The 18,674-nt window shown below is 43.5% G+C and overlaps 1 protein-coding gene across 1 annotated transcript in view; it reads right to left on the bottom strand.

Moving 5' to 3' along the window:
- Nucleotides 1–18,674, bottom strand: part of LOC126413257 (myrosinase 1-like) — a 109,373-nt gene that overhangs the window by 15,039 nt on the left and 75,660 nt on the right. The window contains exons 9-11 of the mRNA XM_050083158.1: nucleotides 9,296–9,438; nucleotides 2,566–2,703; nucleotides 332–438 (exon numbers count right to left, since the gene is read on the bottom strand). Coding sequence (XP_049939115.1) covers nucleotides 332–438; nucleotides 2,566–2,703; nucleotides 9,296–9,438 — 388 coding nt within the window. The remainder of the gene's footprint in view (nucleotides 1–331; nucleotides 439–2,565; nucleotides 2,704–9,295; nucleotides 9,439–18,674) is intronic.

The following is an 18,674-nucleotide window of genomic DNA, read 5'->3' on the forward strand; positions in this document are numbered from 1 at the left end:
AGTGGGAGAATTCGAGAAGTGAGCCGGTAAAAGTAGATTCGTAAGATAAACTACACGTTAAAGAGATATTACCCAGGATATGTACAAAAGAAAGAGACAAGTTGGTGAGAACGCTTTAAAATATTCCAGGCTTGCTAAGTTGAGATCTGGAGGGATAAGTTTAGGGGAAACTGAAAGGGAAGAATATTCGTAGCATGTACAGTAGAAGAGTTTTTGAACATGTCAGTAGTGGAAATTTAAAGAGATGTGGAAAGAAGAAATGTAGTTTGGGCTAAGAGCCCGAACCGTGTAGAAAAAGGAAATGGAGAAAGCTGTAAACGCTTGTACTCACGTATATCCATCCATCCACTCTAGAGTATCGATCAGGGCCCAGACGCTGTAGCCGATCACCGGTATTTCGTCCTCGTTGATGGCTCGTAGAACGGCGGAGAGGTAACCCTGAAAATATCCCCAGTAGTTGGAATTAAGACTCGTTTAATAATTGGTTTATTTTACATGTACAGATTACGTGATATCCATTGCCCATCCAGTATTTAGCAGGCATTACGTCTGGTCATCTGCGGCCGGCTCACTCTCTTCTGTTTTTGTGGACATCAGCAGGTGTTATTCGACCGCTGTGTGTCCACTTTGGCATCTGGCGTTTCCACCTTCGAGGCGTACCTTACAAAATCAGTTTATTCTTTTGCACACAAAAAACGGCAGTAGATAATCAAACAGTGACTTTCTGTTTAGTAACATGATGCCATCCATGGTCCTATGAGAGTAACTGTTGCTATACAGATGGACTAGGTGCAATAGCCAAGAAACAGAAAAAACTCAGCTCTGTCAGTTATTTAAAAAGTACACCATCTTCGATTAATACATCGCACCAATGAGAAATAATAAACAAGAGGGCAAGTTCTGTTCTTTGACGTGTATAATTAAAAAAATGTAATCTGGAAAACCATACAGCAGACTTGTTATACCGTGATTAAAGCGTAGTTTCTGCAGGAGAGATGGAAGACACCTTCCGTTATACCAGCAAGTGAAAGTGTTGATACGGAGTTAGAGGGACTGTTTAGCTAATTTGAGGGCAAAGGACGAATGACAAAGAATGTCTGTCATCGGTTTATTGAAGTAATTACATAGAAGGGGCAAATTTTGGCATGACAGCTTTGTACTGGAGGTAAATGATAGGTACTTGGGGCACTCCAGCATCTGCGTGAAAAATTCGGTAATCAAATTGTTTGTTGTTGGATAAGATAGACAGTTAGTCAGGAGGTAAGCAGTTGGAAGATATAACTGATTGGAAGTGAATGCCAGTGATGTTTGAACAGGGGGGCGGAATATCGTATGGGGATAGAAAGTGGGAGCATCGACACTCGTTGTATTGTTGCTACAGAAAGCGGACTGGGTAGAGGAAATAGGCATCTTTGGGAGGCTAAGACGGAAGCCACACCGGGTAGTGGATAGAGACAGGTGTAATTCAACATATTTGTGGATATCTTTACAGTGCCAACTAAGGCTGCCAAGTAAGTAACCACAGTGCGTTGGTGTTTAGGAAGTGGATGAGGGAGTGAGATAATTTGTGCAGCTATCACACCATTTGGGTTAAAGAACTGGGGCAAAGAGTAGGTTTAACTGAGTTTCATAAGACTTGGAAAGAAAATGAGCCTGTTTGTGGAGCTAGTTTATTATTACAATGAGGTAGAAGATGGAATGTGGCGATAGCGGTATTTGTTGGTGTGTGTGAGAGCGTACAAAAGTGTAGATGTTTTGCAGGGCTATTGTGATAAATCGGTCTATATCTTCAGCCGCTGGAAAGGTATTAAAGGAGCATTAAGGGTGATAAGGAGGACGTTGATATTATGGGTACAGTGTACTCTGGTTTCCTAGTAAGTGGCCTCAGTTTATTCTCTAGGGAACGTGTGGAGTGGAGTGCGGTTAATAGTAGGTAGAGAGTCAACGTTGAGGCATTGCTTACGTAGGTGATGCGACTTGTAACGAGGTCAGATTGGTGAAGTTTTACATTCGTGGGTTTCTTGGTCGTTGTAATGCATTCTATCACTGGGGTCTGGGTTTCAATGACATTTTAAATAAATGAAGGCTCGATTTTGGATAAGGAGATCGAGAGTGGTTTGGTAATTTCATCAACAGTAAGCAGGAAACTAAATAAGCAACTTCATTTATACTGGGTAAATTTACTCCACGCTTGTGTGAGAATGCAGTTGGCATTAAAGAATAGAGACATGGAAAGATATCTGCCATTATTTGCCGCTCCTATCCCCGTGAAAATATACTGTGGTGATTGAGCTGGTACCCATAAAGAAAGATGGAAGGAGAAGGTCGCTAGAAAGGTTATTAGTGACTGAGCCGAAGTTGGGACTTTACAAGAACGAGAAAAGATTTCGGCTGTGACAATGTAAAATGAAATAATTAAGTGAAAGTATGGAAATACAAAATTTGGATGCCCGGAAGGGATTTGAACATCCAAATGGAAAGCACCCTATGCCATGCGCCATACAGTGGGTGGCAATAGGCGAAGGAAACTGGTCGTCTGTCGCAGAGTGTAGCGGCGGTACTCACCGTGTGGTAGTGGATGCGGCCCGTGTCGTTGAGAACGCCAGGGGGGTCAGCGAAGCCGTTTTCGGTGATGAAGATCTGGTAGTCGGGGTACTGGCTGTGCACCCAGCGGAGAAGCTTGCGCAGGCCCCACGGTACATCCTGAAACCGAAGTGGGGGGCACCAAGGCGCAGTTTTAAGAGTCAAGCAAATAGAGTCTGTTGCAAGACTCATTGGGAACCCCGGAGACCCTAAGAATTCTACATGTGACTGAAATGAACCTTGTACTACAGATCAGCTGCACGATAGTAACACATTCCTAGGGTTGCGTAACAGTATTTTTTCTCCTGAGTTTGAGGATTCAGTAAGGCGTAAAGTCCATACGTGCTAAGGTCAGAGAACAGTGGACTACTCAATCCAAAATATCCGGACACACCTCGGTGATGCGGAACTGACAACTAGGTCTCACAAAAGGCGGATCTGCCAAGAAAAGCGGAGGCGGGAAGTAATTTGCTGTCAGCAGACAAGCAGTGACAGCGCAATGGCTCTGTCAGGATAGCTCAGTGAGATTAAATGTGGACTAATCGTTGGATGTCAGCTGACTAACAAATCCATTAGGGACTTTTCAACCCTTTTAAAACTGCCATAGTTGACTGTTGGTGATGTGACCGCGAAGTGGGAAATGCGAAGGAACAAGCACAGCTAAACCGAGATCAGACATACCCCATACATTGTCGGATAGCGACCGTCGACCCTTGCGGAAGATGGTTGTAAACAATCGTAGGAAATCAGCGGACGGACCCGCCAATGAGCGCTACGAGTAGTGAGAGTGTCTCCAGTAGAGTTCAGGCCGTAATAATGGCAAAGGACAGACACAGCCCATATCAATGTTCACTAACAGGAGTCCGGATACTTTTGATTAGATAGTGTACGTCACTGCGTGGAATCTAAGAATGTCTGAGCATGCTCCCTGGGACGAGGAAGACAGAGAATACCCACAACAATTAACCGACTGAAAGGTGACTGCTGAAAGATGAGAAGTTGTGGTAAGAGAGGAAACATCGGGGAGCTGTATCCAGCTAGTCAGAAAATACGATTAGCTAAATCGGGAAAAAAGATCACTCCAGTGCATGACATTTCAGTATTTACAGAGCGCATGCGATGTAACACAATATGAAGAGGAGCCTGTGACCGCAGCAATGAGTCTCGCAAGTTACCAGGAACACATAAACACAACACATAGATATCGTATTAATTGACGTAAATCCGGCTGATGATCGGTGTTTATACCTCTGGACGGCGCAGTAGAAGTAAAATAAGTTGTGACTGGTAACCGTAAGCTCCACGTTTCAATCGCTGCCAGTAATGTTCACGGTAAAGCTTAATCAAAAATTCATCTCCTGTCCCCTGAGTCCACAAGACAGTTACGGCGTGGTACATCCATTTCCTGAAAGCCCCTCATACCATCCCGTTCAGACTCAACTGACACTGATACCGCACACGTCTACATCTGTATCTGTACCCCCAACGGATGGTGTGCTGTTACGTTCGCGAATGATGTGTGCGAAGAACGATTGCCAAAATGAGTCGCTGAGCGTCCATATGACCTACAACTTTCCTGATTTTGTGGTCTGGTCATTTCGTGATACATATCTGGAGGGAGTAATATGTTGCCCGATTCTTGTCGGAACATATGGTCTCGGAATTTCGGCTCTGTGAACCTTTCCGCAATGAAGAACACCTCTGTTTTAGCGTCTGCCAATGGAAGTATGTTTAACATACCCGTAACGCTGTCGCTCTTATTTAACAATCCCGTGACGAAACGCGCCGCCTTCGTTGGATCTACTCCACCGCTATTAGTACAATCTGGTAAGGGTCAGACACCGATGAGCAAGACACAGTAAACGGTCGAACAAGCGTTTTATAAACGTCTTCTTTCGTGGACGAATTGCATTTCCTTGATATTCTTCCAATGAATCTCAGCCGGAATTTTCCTATATTAGTTTAGTTGTCCTTCCACTTTAAGTCGCTCCGGAGGATCACTTCTAGCTATTTTGCGGAGGTTATTGTTTCCAAGTACTTGTTTCCAGTGCCGTAATCGGACAGTAACAGATGTCTTCGCCTATTTAAAAGCAATACGCTATATTTATTTACGTTAAGGGTTTGCTACAAGTCCTGGGATCTACAGGTCTTCTTGCGTTTCCCTACAATCTTCAAGGATTGCAATTATGATGCAGTCGACGCCATCGTTAGTGGAAAGCCTCGCGCAAAGTACAACGTTATCCAATGCGTCATCTATAATGTAATATGTTTAAATTAAAGTCTATCGCGGGGTTTTTCTGTGGAGCCCATATCTCACGTATAATCTCTGGAACTTGTGTAGGATTTTCCTTTTTTCTAATACACGGACTGATTTACGAGGAAAAATTTGTATACCTAATTCAATATCGCCACACAAGTTGTCGCATAAACATAATGTCATCCATACAAACACAGGGCTGGTTGCTAGTTTGTATATGTACACGGTACACCGTAAATAGCAACGACTCAATATAAATCCATCTGGGTATCCACTGAAATTACCTTCACATCTGTCGATTTAGTTCAGAACGAGTGTTGAATATATCTCCCAGCAAATCCTGAGTCCAATTAGGAATCTCGCCAAGTAATCGGTAAGCTCATATTATGTTTACTAAACGAGAGCGCGGAACTGTTGTCGATTGTTTTCCGAAACTGAATTAACGCAACGTGAACCTGGGCCCTTTTGTCTGTTTGTCTACTGCGTTCTGCGCCTCATCGGCTGACAAAGCGAGGTGAGTGTCGCAAGACCTCTGTCTGCAGAATCCATATTGATTTTTACGGAGAGGATTGTCATTTTCCAAAAAGATCGTAATTCACGAGCTTAAAACAGGTCCTGTTATTCTAAAACAGATTGCCGTCAACGATATAGTCCTACAATCATGTACTCTTTGACGTCGATGAGGCATTCAGGCATTTACATTCACATTCCATCTCGTATGTCGTCGGCCAGAGCCCGGCGTAAAACTGTCCTGTGTTCTGTATATCTGTACACCGCGTCTCTCTGCCGCACATCTACATCTACATGTAAAATCCACAAGTCACCATTGGCAGAGGGTACTTCGTGTACAAATGTCACTTCCCTCTTTTACCGCTGTAGACGCAAAAGATCCTCAGGTAGATCGGATGTTGTTAAGCCCCGCTGTGAGTTCGAATCTATCTTTGTTCTTTATGCGAGGTAGACGTAGGGGGAAGCAGTAAATATGTTGGTTGGCTCTTCTAGCGACGTATGCTGTCCAAATTTTAACAACAGATCACACAGTGATGCAAAACGACTTCCTGGTTGCGTCTGCCACAGGAATTGGATCAGTGTATCTGAGAACGCTTTGGCGATCAGTTAAGAAATTCCTAACGATGCGAGCTGCTTTTCTGTGGATATTCACTATCAGTCTTAGCTGGTAAGCGTTCCATACAAAGAGGAAACACTCCAGTGTCGTAACGAGGGTTCTGTAAGTGTTAATAACTTACTGCTGGAACATAGACTGTTGTCGAAAATTAAAGTAACCAAAGGAAATTATTCACGGTTGCTCTTATTTTGTAACAAAACAGTATAAACAGGTGACAGTAAAATAGAAACAATGTAAAGAATACATAATGTAAGCAGACTACAACATGCATAACGGTAGACAAAATTTTCTTCCTTTCTTCCAACTTAACGGATTGGCACACACATTCCGGCAACTGGTCAATGTGCTCAGTATGGGGTGTGACCATCTATGGCAGCAATACAGGTATGGCAATCTCATGTTGAGGCAGTAACGCCCATTCCTCCTGCAGAGCTGCCCACAAATCTTAGAGATTGGCTGGTGGTTGCAACCCGTGTCCCTAGTGCATCCCAGACGTGCTCTATGGGATTCAAATCGGGAGAGAGAGAGCAGGCCACGCCATCTGCGCAGTATCTCTTGTTTCCAAGAAAACATCAATCACCTGTGCTGTATGAGGTCGAGCATTATCGTCCATCAGTAGAAGTCTGGGCCCACAGCGCCAACAACTGCAGATGAGGTCCCAAGATCTCGTCACGATACCCGACACCAGTTAACCTTCTCGATTCATCCGTACAACTTAAAGAAGAGGTGTTCGAGTGGTCAACATAATTTAGGTACACACCATTAGGGATCCTCCTCGATATTGATTTCTTTCCACAATGTTTGGATTGAGAAATCGTGTTCCACGTTCTCTCCAGATGAGAATCCGTCGAGAATCAGACGAAATCGAGACACATCTGCGAAAAGAACGTCAACACACTGTGTCGCGTCCAGGTGGCATGTTGACGACTCCACTCTAAACGTTTCCTTCTGTGAAGACGCGTCAGAGGTACACACACAGCAGGTCTCCGACAATAAAGGCGACTCTGCCGAAGCCTTCTGTGCACCGATTGCCACGATACAACGCGACGAGTCAACGCTGCGCGAAGTCAGATGCCTGTAGCCGTGCAGTACTAAGGCGGTATCGTCTTGCCCTTACAACTAAATAACGGTCCTCTCTTTCTGATGGTCGGCACTGCGCTGGTCTTCGGGATACTGTCTCAGTCTCTATAAACTGTCTCCACTCCCGAGAGACAACGTGATGATTCACATTAAGCCAGAGACTGCCCTGCTTCTATTCTCCCTACGCTCCTCACCGCAGAGAGGATGATAGGCGTCTTCTCTGTGTCATTCTGCACCGTCTGTGGCTGTCAGTGTGCGATTTGCAGGGGAGGGGGTGTTGGGGGGGATTCCCCCCCCCCTCCCTCTGCATCAGACCATCTCCCCTCCTCTGGCTTTAGTTTATGCATCCCAACCTGGGATGTTTATTTCCCATGCACTGGAGTAAAACTCATATAATTTAAATTTGTGGAGCCGAACACTGAAAGTTTTTAATACAGTCATACTATTAATATGTTTGCTTATTAATTTACACTGAAAGTTTTTAATACAGTCTTACTATTAATACTATTAATATGTTTGCTTATTAATTTTGAAAAAGTGTTATGTAGTAGTTAAGCATTTCAAAACATTTAGAACTAAAGCACCATTCTCATGTTGTCATTGTTGCTTTCGTCTAAGGTGAATCATCTGTTTGCTTGCGAGGGAAGTAGTGTGGCTGTCATACCGCAGCAGTCGTACCGCAGAGTTGGGTGAGCTGGGGGCTGAAATTCCCACCCCAGGCCCTGACACAGGGTGGTGACCGGCCCGGTGCCTGTGCGAACATTTACCGTTAGGCCAGCTTTTGGCAACGGTATGGAGCGGACTTACGCGCCTGGGACGAAAGCACACCTTACTAAATAACGCACCATCGTGTGCTTCTAGTTCCTAGGATACTATTTCGTGGACCTTCTTTAAATACTCTTCTCTTCTACCATCGTTTTCTTTTCCTTTGGTTTTCATTTCCGTTGTTAGCTGCAGTGCAATTACCAAGTAGGCCGCTGCTGCGATACTTTATCGTCATTTACACTGCAAGACCGACACACGTGTGGCACAAATTCTGTTGCTTTGGTGCAAATTAACCTGCCGCATGCAACATACGCCGCAAGATGTTGCCTTTTGTAGCATGCTACAAGGCGACGCACGCCACATTTCCGTAGCATGCCACATTGTTGCAAGACGTCGCCCCAGCGTATACGAGGTTTTAGAGCCGGATCTGTATTGTATGGTGGATGTGATGTGTTGCGTACGAAACTAAAACCTGCAATCAGATCCGAACGTCGTGGAAAAGTGTGAAGAGGTGATCCTGCAGCAAGATAACGCTCGCCCGCATTCTACCAAACGGACAGCCGACGCAAAAAGAAGATGAGATTCGAGGTGCTGGAACATCCACCATACAGTACAGACCTGGCTCCAAGTGATTTTCACATGTTTGGACCCTTAACGGAAGATTTGAAAGTGATGAAGACGTCATTGCTGCAGTGCAAAATTGGTTACAGATGCAACCGAAAAACGTATTTTCTGAGGAAAAAAAAAACTCGTAAAACGTCGGGAAAACTACATTAAGTCCAGGGAGGTTACGTAGAAAAATAACGCATGTTTCAGTTTTCTATCATCAGAATGAGTACAGCTTTTCACAAATGTGCCTTTACTTTTTGAATTCCCGTCGTATACCTGTATGTAGATGATTTTGTAAATAAGCTTTACCTATAATGAACTTTTAAAGATACAACAAGGGAAGGTTTTCTGATAGTGCATACGCGAGCATAGTGTGTTTCGGCATTAACATCTATTTATAAATAACTGTTTAACCATGGGTAACGCCGCGGTCCAAGCTAGTAACATATGTAATTATACTAACCCCCCCCCCCCCCCCACTCGTAAAAGCACAAATCGCACACTGGTGACTGGGGATATGGAACTACCCGGTAAGCACTATGCAGTTTGATAGGTGTGTTGCTGTCACCGTGGCCGCTGTTGTCCGTCTCCAGGAATGCCATATTTCCTGAGGAACATGATAGTACGGACATCTGTTGGCAGTCTGTATGATTATACCGTGAATCAGAGAGAGGACGTGGAAATAATAGTTTGTTGCTTTAATTTTGGACAGCAGTGTAGTTCTACACATCCACAACGTTTCAGTTCATTTGGGTTATTGTTTTTGGGTGTGGCAGTTTTCACAAGCGTTGTTGTAGTGAACATTAACGCCTGATTAGAAGTTCAAATTTCTACTTCGTACTTCATAAAGATGTGTGGCGCTGCCTCCAACTTACCGTCATTCCTTCGCCTGTCGGGTAGCCTTCGATGGGCGATGTGACGACGGCCGTGTCGTATGCCTTGGATGGGATTGAGCCTTGTAGTCCTGATGTTATCAGCGAAGTTGAATAGTGGTTAAGCCCAAAGAAATCAGCGGTACCTGCGAGCAATAATACAGGGGGATGTGAGTTGTAACACCCTTGTGGTTATCTGGAACGTAATTCCAAAGAGACCCATTGATTCTGGAACAGTACATTACACTGTGATATTCCAGAAGTCTCGGAAGGTCGATGGTCGGAACGCATCGTTGACAACGTTTCGCTGTTTCTCATGCAACACATACTGCGTTCATAAGTTGCTCTGTGTGTAAAGTAACCTTCTTCTCAAACTAGAAAGTGTAACGATATGATTCCCAAATGCCTGTCTTCACTGAAGGCATTCAGTGCTGTAAGAAGTAGCCACTCATGCAGAATTACTGTCGTCTAATTACAATCAATTACCAGACACATGGCCGGAGAGACGATTTCCTGACAATTCACCTCACTGCCTCACGTCGTTTCGAGGATGTAGCAAAACGGCGCCTCCATTCTCCATAATAGCTGCATTTGTGTATTTGTGAGGAAGGCACGGGACTACACCGACTAAGGTCGCCACGCCCCCGCCACTCCCACCCCCTGGTCGACTCCTCTCCCCGCCGCCAGTTGTTGTTGCTACGCATCCCCTGCGATAACCTCTGCTAGTACTATTCGGAAGCTAGAAAATTATACATAGAGACGTCTGTAACAAAGTTTCAGAGACGGTGTCCTCAGATAGTCGGACAGTTAAGGCGACTGTTCGTGATGATAAGGAAATACGGGTTGGAGTCGCTCTCTGGGACGTGTCTGACGCAATGGACAGTCGCCACGGCTGCAGTTTTTATCTACTCCACGATCAGTTTAGGTTTTAAAATTGAAATCATTTTCTAGTGGAATCTCAAACTAACGTAATTACAGCCAAACATTGTACATAATGATGCAATGAATGATTAAATACCTCAAATAACTGGAATGTAGGAGTTTCTGATTCTGCTTATTTTTTAAGAAAAAAAAACGACAACACTCAGGCAAAGTATAGGTTCAGGATAGCAAACTCACATGATTCCGAATGGAAATTAAAAATTATTACGGAGGTAAAGGTAGAGAGAATATAAAAGTGCTGTGACCAACAGAATCGTAGGAAAAAGTGGGAAAAATGGGCGTGTCATGATCATAAGAACAGTAAATTACGGGTACTGGCACGTGTCCAGGGGATGCTAGCAGCCTTAACAACTGTGTTCTAACTTTTACCCCACTCACCCTACAGGACGTCACTTTACGCTTGACCTGGACGCGACAACGTCTTCAGTACTTCATCCTATACAGACGACTAGCTTTAACTTTTCATTGGTAAGGCACGCGATTTCAAATTTTAAATATGTCAAAATATAATTCCTTTTAATGATACTTTTAATGTGTCAAAGTCTGCAATTTTCACATTAATCAAACACATACACACATCTTTTCTACTATATTATTGGCCACAGCAGTTTTAAATTTACCGACTTTTACTTTATTAATAATTTTGACTTCACCACAGCAAAATATAAGTCACATATTTTACGGTGCTTACACTCACATCACGTCAAATTCTACATATGTTACTTATTTTGTGCTCAAACTTCTACATTCCTGTTGCGTAAAGTATTTAAATATTCATTGCATAGTTATATACAGGTTTCAGTTGCATTCAGAATGTGTTTGATTTTCGACTAAAATTTTAATTTCAATCTAAAGGCCGAAATTTGTCTCAGAGTGGAACAAATAACAGTTTTCTCTCTTCTTCAGCTGAGTACACAGTTGCGGAATAAGAGCGCTCTCCAAACTAATCAAGATCTTTCAGTTGTCATTAAATATTCATTTAAATGAGTATTAAGCATATTAGAACTGTTTGCATCATTTCGTATTATGGTTTCTTCACTGATTTCGTAATCTCATCAACTGATTCATCTCATTTCAGTATATTTAATCCATTTTCAACGAATACAGTTGAAAGCCTGAAGGTAAATCGTAATGTATGATCTTTAAGGGGAAAAAGTCGCAAAACAAATAATTTTAGAAGTTCAGTATCAAATGACACACCTTTTCTCTTCGCTTTGAGCAACTTATGAGTGCTACTCACGGGACGTATTTGACGGAGAACGTGATTCAAAGAAATGAACGTTCGTCAGAGATGGTAACAGAGCACATCAGAGCTGTGGCCAGCAGCAAAGCGGAGAATTTACGCTGTACGAAGCCTATCGCGTGGGTTTTATAAGAAACATATGATTACAATATAACAGATCTGTGTCGTGACATATTTAGTATATGGGCAAGTTGATGTCTCTAAACAGTTTTCGTATATCTTAATGGCCATGTGATGTGTTAATAATCATAGTTGTCGAAGAGTGCAATCAAATATTTCATGATACACACTGGTAAGCCAAAATATTGTTATCCCTTCTTATTAACCTTTGCAATCTAATATAGCAGCTTTTCGGGCGTCTTGGATCCATCCGTTGAGTTTTTGGTAGGTTTCCGGTGGTACGCGGTACCAGATGTCTTCCGTAAATTATGAGACGGTGGCAAGTGGCCGCGGACCTAGCACCGGATAGCATCCTAGATGTGTTCCACAGGGTTCATATCAGGATAATTTTTTGGTCAAGACATCAACGCGAGTTTATTATCAAGCACATAAAACCACTATAGCACTCTCTGGCATTGTTGAATGGACAGTTAGTTATTATGCCGTCATTATCGGGGAGGAAATAAACCGTGTAAGGATTTGGGTGGTCCGCAACAGCGGTCACAAAGCTCACAGTTATAAACCTGTCTAGTGTCACTACCGTAGGTGAACGTCCCCCACAGTATAATAAAGCCGCCCCCCCCCCCCCCCTCCCAGCCCACAAGCTTGCGTAGAAGTCACGGACCATGTTTCGAGAAGCCGTTTGCCTCGATGGCGGTGTATCCACACACCATCATCGACCTGATGTATCAAGAAATTGTATCAACTGGCGGACAATAGTTTCTTTTTACCTCGTGTGGGAAAGAACTTGAAGTTTATACTTGTAAATCTTTGACCAGTTATTTGACGACGTGTCTTGGCGGCAAATTAGCAGCCGCGGTTTGGAATTCCCATGACGTGGATTGCCGTTCACCGTACCTCACCTACGATCCGTTTTACATTGTTTAAATTCCCTGTTTTCAAACATTTACAAGTTATTTATGGATGTGTTTTGGTGGCAAGTTAGCAGCCAGTGGTCGACAATTTCTTTGTTGAGGATTGCTGTTCACCAAACTTCATTTGTGCTCTTACTTTGTTATATGAGTGGGTACAGTGTTTGTATTACTGTATTTATTGTTTTGGACGGTGAAAATCGTCTCTGGTAGTTTCGTCCGGAAATTTTATTTTTATGACACATTTATTTAGAGGATGTGGTGTGTCTGTACTGAGTCCTCTGTACCACGTACATAGTTCGCTTTGCATAGCGTATCTGTAATTCGATTGGAAAACGTTGGCCATCTGAATAGAAGTTAAGGCGCGTCTGTGGTTCTTTCGCTGTACCACACAGATTGGTCGTTTTGCATACCACATCTGCAGTTCGATAGGCGTACCACGATCATTTTGATAGAGGGTAAGGTGAATCTGTGGTTCGTGTGCTGTACCACGATGATTAAGTAGCGCAAGTTAGCTGAATTAAAAGAGTTATTGATATGGAAAGTACACGATGTCAACTACGAACGATCAGGAACGACCAGGAGGATGATCGAAATAGCGTGACAATGAACTCTGATACAGGGAAATGTTCTATTGAACCAAACTGACCGGAAGATTACTACAGTGGTGTAATGCATTATATGACGAAGGAATGTATACAGTCAAAGAAACTGCCATGGAACGTCGTAGAAAACCTGGAAAGCTAACTAACCAAGCGGCCTCTCAACCAGGCAAAGCTCACGTGACAAATGGAACAACTCCTGGCTGAAAACGCCGGACTGCACAAGGAACTGAGCAAGTCAAGTGCCCCAGCTCTACTATGGCGTACTGCCACAGTCTGAGAATCGTGCACTGCTCGAGAATCCGAAGAACCTTCTTCCCAAATACGTTGCAAATGCACCAAGTAACGGGAAAAAACAGCTGAAAAGCAGGCTAAGCGGCAAATATCACCCAGGCCACGGCCAAACGGGTAAATACGGTCTTTACCCGACAAATGACAATTTGACAAGGCACCATGGCAGTCAAGGTTAAAGTCACCTTGACAACCAACCCAAAACGTGACAGACGTAGAGTCAGAGCGGTTAGAATGACCAACAACATGATGATAATGGAGACAGTGTCACAAGAGAATCAAAAGAAGTTGATGGAGAAAGTAAATTAAATTCGCAACATGGAATCTGGAACTCCTCGGAAGAGGAGATCTCTGGTCATAGTTTATGTTGTGCCAAAGATCGTCCTAATGAGGCTCTGTTGGAAGAAAGATTTGAACTCTGTCTAGCAGAGATTATGTCTAAACACGATTTGATGACGGAAATAAAATTGCGGTTTAGAAAAAGGCAGAAAACTAAGCATGTTGTGAACCTTGTCCTTGAGGTGAACCCACGGCTTAGAAATATCCTGTTGAAGAAGGAGAGAAACTATTTACGATTCCGTACTACTAATTTAAAGAAATTTGTAACTGTAAAACGATGTTTCAAGCGCAACAATCTGGACCATTCGGCGAAATCTTGCACAAGAAGTTCTCTCATTACGGCGCTGAAAGATGTCAGAAGGACAGTCCAAAGAAAGGTGAAAAAGCCGTCTGCATCCCATGAGCACTAAGGAAGAAAGGTTGCAATAAACTGGGCGGGGACTGTGCAACGTATTACATGCTGTTAGAGAGTCATTGTAGAATGGCGCAAGCAGTTGATTCTGTACTTGCGTATACGCCCACTTTCACATCCAGAGGATGGCAACATTCATTTAATGCAGACCAGTGACGTATTATACTGTTATTGTTTTGATTGTGCTGCCTGTGTAGATAGAACGGTAAGCAACAACTAATAGAGGAAGATGATCGAAGAGAACCTAAAATTTTATAGTGCCAACTTACCTCAAGAATTGAGCAGCCTGGAACCGAGTCTACGATAATAGACTTGAGCACAGCACTCTGGAACTATGTTCTCAAGAGCTAAATGTTAACGAAAATCACTGAAGTCCAAGACACAATACAGAACCTACTTCTTGCTGGCCATCTGCAAAACTGGTATGATGAGAAGTGGCGAAGTCGGTAGGGGACGTCTGTGAAGTCTGGGAAGTTAGGAGGAGTAATCGTGAAGATGAATGCATGCAAAAGCAACTACAAATACAGATAGCGGTGCTAGAGGTGACACACCAGTCAGAGCAACAGTAGGCAGTGAATGTGAGTCTTTACTCACTCCAAATTGAGTCTACTTAACTATAGAGAGGGATGTTATATTACACAACCCTGGGGACACAAACGATCTGCAAACTGGTCTCCGTTCGATCACTCGTGTGACACGTCCCACGGGAAATTCTATAACTTTTAATGTTGCAGAAGAGGTTGATAGAATTTTTCTTAAGTGCAATAATGGATGCACAGCAGTAGATGAACTTGACGTTTGACTGCGGCAGATTTATTCTCGGAGATAAGAAATTTTAGATGTGGAACGGGTTTTTACAGATTTTGCAAAGGCCTCCATCCTAAGTTGCAGTTAAAAGCTACGAGAAGTGCTTTAGACATGGCTAAAGATCGTAAGGCATAGTTAGGGCTCGGGATTGATAACGTGTGCGTGCAGACGCCGTATACAGGTAGAAGGTGGCAAAGTGCCGCGCACCCTATTAACAGCTGCACTAATAACAGGATGTGGATACACTAAATCAATCACTATAGTGTCAGACAGTCTTACGCCAATTACGAAAATTATCCAGTTGAGTGATGAACACTGCATCGTTACTGAAGCTAATGCTAAGTAGAGAAACTGATGACATTGGACAAAAACTGTCAGACATTATTGCCGGACTCGATCTTTTAGTGTTGAAGGAACCTGGACAGCCGTGCACTTATGAGAATCGTGCTGGAGCTACTTCAGACCCTGACTGATCAGCGGGCCACAGAATCTCTGGCTGATCAGTTCAGCGTCACTGTACCGTTAGCGATCATAACGCGATTATCGCGGAAATTACGAATAATGGAAGAACTGAAGCGCATCTGGAAGAGGAGTATTCACCACCGCCAGACATTAAATGCAGGAAAGAGGAGGTTAGTGGTAGCATAGATCGGAGCGTGCATGTATTAACAACTTTATTGAAAAAAACTTTGCGGGAATCTACTCCAGTTAGATTCAACGAGTGTGTGTCACCAACGCTTGGAAACCTGAGATGGCAAACCGTCAGATGGTAAACATATGGGACCGATGAACACAGCAGTTTGGTCCCTTAGGAATTCACACACATTTGAACATTTGAACTACGTATTTAGAAATGCCAAGGGTGCGTACAAAACCAGAAGTTTTGAAATCAAACAATAACAGTGAGAATATCACATGTAGACATATGTTGAATTGAATGTATCGGGGCAGCCCTATAAGCTGCTTATGAGAAAGAAAAATCACTGCTAGTCCTATCAACGGTGCGCAAGGAAAATGGGACTACGACCCGTGGCTGGAGAGACCTGGCGGGCTGTCTGCTGACGAACCTTCTACAAGATGGTACACCAACTCCTAATACCGCTGAACAAAAATGTGGTAGGGACTTTCTGTCGGAAGAGTATCCAATAAGAGTCCTGTAATGCTCTTCACACAAGAACAGCTGATTATTTCGATATACAAGCTGAAGAGAAACAAAACACTACGTCCCGACGGGCTTCATCCGGAAGTATTACACAATATGGTAACCTATATCACAACGTTTCTAGGTTCAGTATCGAACGAAGCACTTCTTCAGGGAAGAGTTTAGAAACTTTGAAAAATGCCTAAAGCTGTGATAATAAAGAAAGAATAAGGCAAGGGCCCTGTCGAACCAAAGAGTTACAGACCTACGTGTCTGCTTAAAACACTAGTCAGGAGCGTCTTTTGTGTGACATATTACAGGCGCACAAGGAACTCCTTGACCTCCGCTTGTGTCAATTGGGCTTCAGAAAAGGAAGAGCAATTGTAGATGCCATCAATAGAGCTCTTAAAATAGTGGACTCGACCCTCCACGACCAAATAACTGCAATATTAACAGGTATATCTGGGTCTTGCGAGAACGTACGGTGGTCGGTGTGCAGTGTGCTGACCCTCTGCCCCTCCATATCGCATCAGATGATGAATGAGTGAGGATGACACGGCGGTCGGTCGACTATCACGTGATCTTGAGGATCTGAACGTGAGGTTTCCGTTTCTTTTTCCTTTATGGTGGCCCACAATCTTTCAAATACTGAGAGACATCCAGACGCCTAAATGCTCTGCTGTAGCCTTTTGGACTACTGTAGGACCTGCGCAGTGAACTGGACTGCACAGAAGACGAAAATACTGAATAATATTGTTTGTGAGGTAAAATTTTGGGATTAAATTACTGAGCCACTTTTGCAAATACTCGAGAACGATGAAGACGTAGTCGGTGTGGTAGCATATCCTGAATGTGTTGCAGTAGTAGTATCAGAAAGTTCTAGTCCAAAACTCGAGAGGAAAGTAAATGTACGTTCTTTGATATGCAGGGATAGTACGCTAGCAATACCATGACTATCACTGCCAATAAGGAAACATATGTACTAGTAAAGTGAAATGTGTTATCTAATACAACTAGCACAGTAAGATCGAAGGGCATTCCAATTCGCCACGGGAACAACAACTCGATATCGCGGTGTCAGCCAGGTGTTGATTGGAAGTTGGAGAGTGGGAGAGGATCTTTTGTATCATAGGTAGCACAATGGACACCCAGCTAGGCCTACGGGACTGGAAGAGGCAGGAGCAACCGCGTGAACGGGACTAACTGCACACTGGGCGCAGGGTTCGCGCAACATTTCCAAACATTATGGACAGACTAAAGTTGAAGCATATCGACGACAGTAATGGAATGACACAGTTTTTAAAAGAGCAAGACTCCTGTCCCCTTTACTTAGAAGAGAACGCCCAAGTGCACAAGAAACCTTTGTGGTTGTGGTTATGAGAGAACTCCAGATCAAGCTGTGCCACAGTGTACAAAGTTCATTGTAAATAGAATGGCAGTAGCACCTAGTACCATCGTGGAAAAATAGAAATGAATACACAGCTACGGAGTGCGGTTGACAGAATATTACATAAGATATCTGCATCTGAAATGAGTAGGTACCATCAAAATCGTGGAAGGGTAACAGTAGATTTAGGACATCAGCGTTTGGGAGAAGTTGTGTCTGGGGAGTCATGACAAGATGAAGAGGGTAACAGTATTCACAGCCTCCTGTAGTTTGGAGATCATATGCGCGCATGGATGCGAAACACACACTCCCTCTGGGTCGCTCTGGCTGGAAGATCACGTTCAACAGTCGCTGCAATCCTTCAGGAGTCTGATACATTCTGGAACTTGAAGATATAGCCACTGATTTAGACACTGAAAAAGACCAGCACATTGAAAATTTCCATTACTTATTGTTCCATGTACGAGAGTTATTCGGAAAGTAAGGAACGATCGGTCGCCAAATGGAAACCACTGAAAATCCGATGACGTTTTGCACAGGTGTGTTGGCCAGTGTCTCTAGTATGCCCTTCGATTGCATTAAATCGTTCTTTTTAGTTCTGAGCACACAGGAAGTACATAAAAATACCTGGAACAATAGTGTCTCCCGCCAAGTACGAGCGCCTGGTAAGAAATTTCGCCTGAAACTATGCAGCCAACATTACGTAACTGTAGTGCGCTTTCTTCTTCAAGACAATTCTCAGCCGCATTCTGCAGGGGCAATGAAGATGCTCCTGCATCGTTTTTAATTGGAAATGTTTGATTACCCACAATACAGCCCGTAATTTCCTCCCTCTGAGTTTGATCTCTCCTCACATGAACCACTGGCTATGAAGGCAACGATCTGGCACAGACAATGAGCTGTAAGCCAGAGTAGACAATTGGCGGAAAGCACTGGCGGCTGCCTTCTATAACGAGGGTATTGGAAAGTTGATACAACGCTACGACAAACGTCTAAGTGGGATCGGCGACTATTGAGATGTTGTAGCTAATTGTTGCAAATAAAACAGTTTTGATTTTCACTGTGGTTTCCATTTCGTGACCTGTCGTTCCTTACTTTCCGAATAGCCTTCGTAGTATTTGAGGAAAATAAGTGCAGACAAATGGATGGACTTGGAAAACCTAGTGGTGGCTTGAGTCCTGTGTGGA

The sequence above is a fragment of the Schistocerca serialis genome, chromosome 7 (genome assembly GCF_023864345.2).
Source record: "Schistocerca serialis cubense isolate TAMUIC-IGC-003099 chromosome 7, iqSchSeri2.2, whole genome shotgun sequence".
Lineage (NCBI taxonomy): Eukaryota > Metazoa > Arthropoda > Insecta > Orthoptera > Acrididae > Schistocerca > Schistocerca serialis.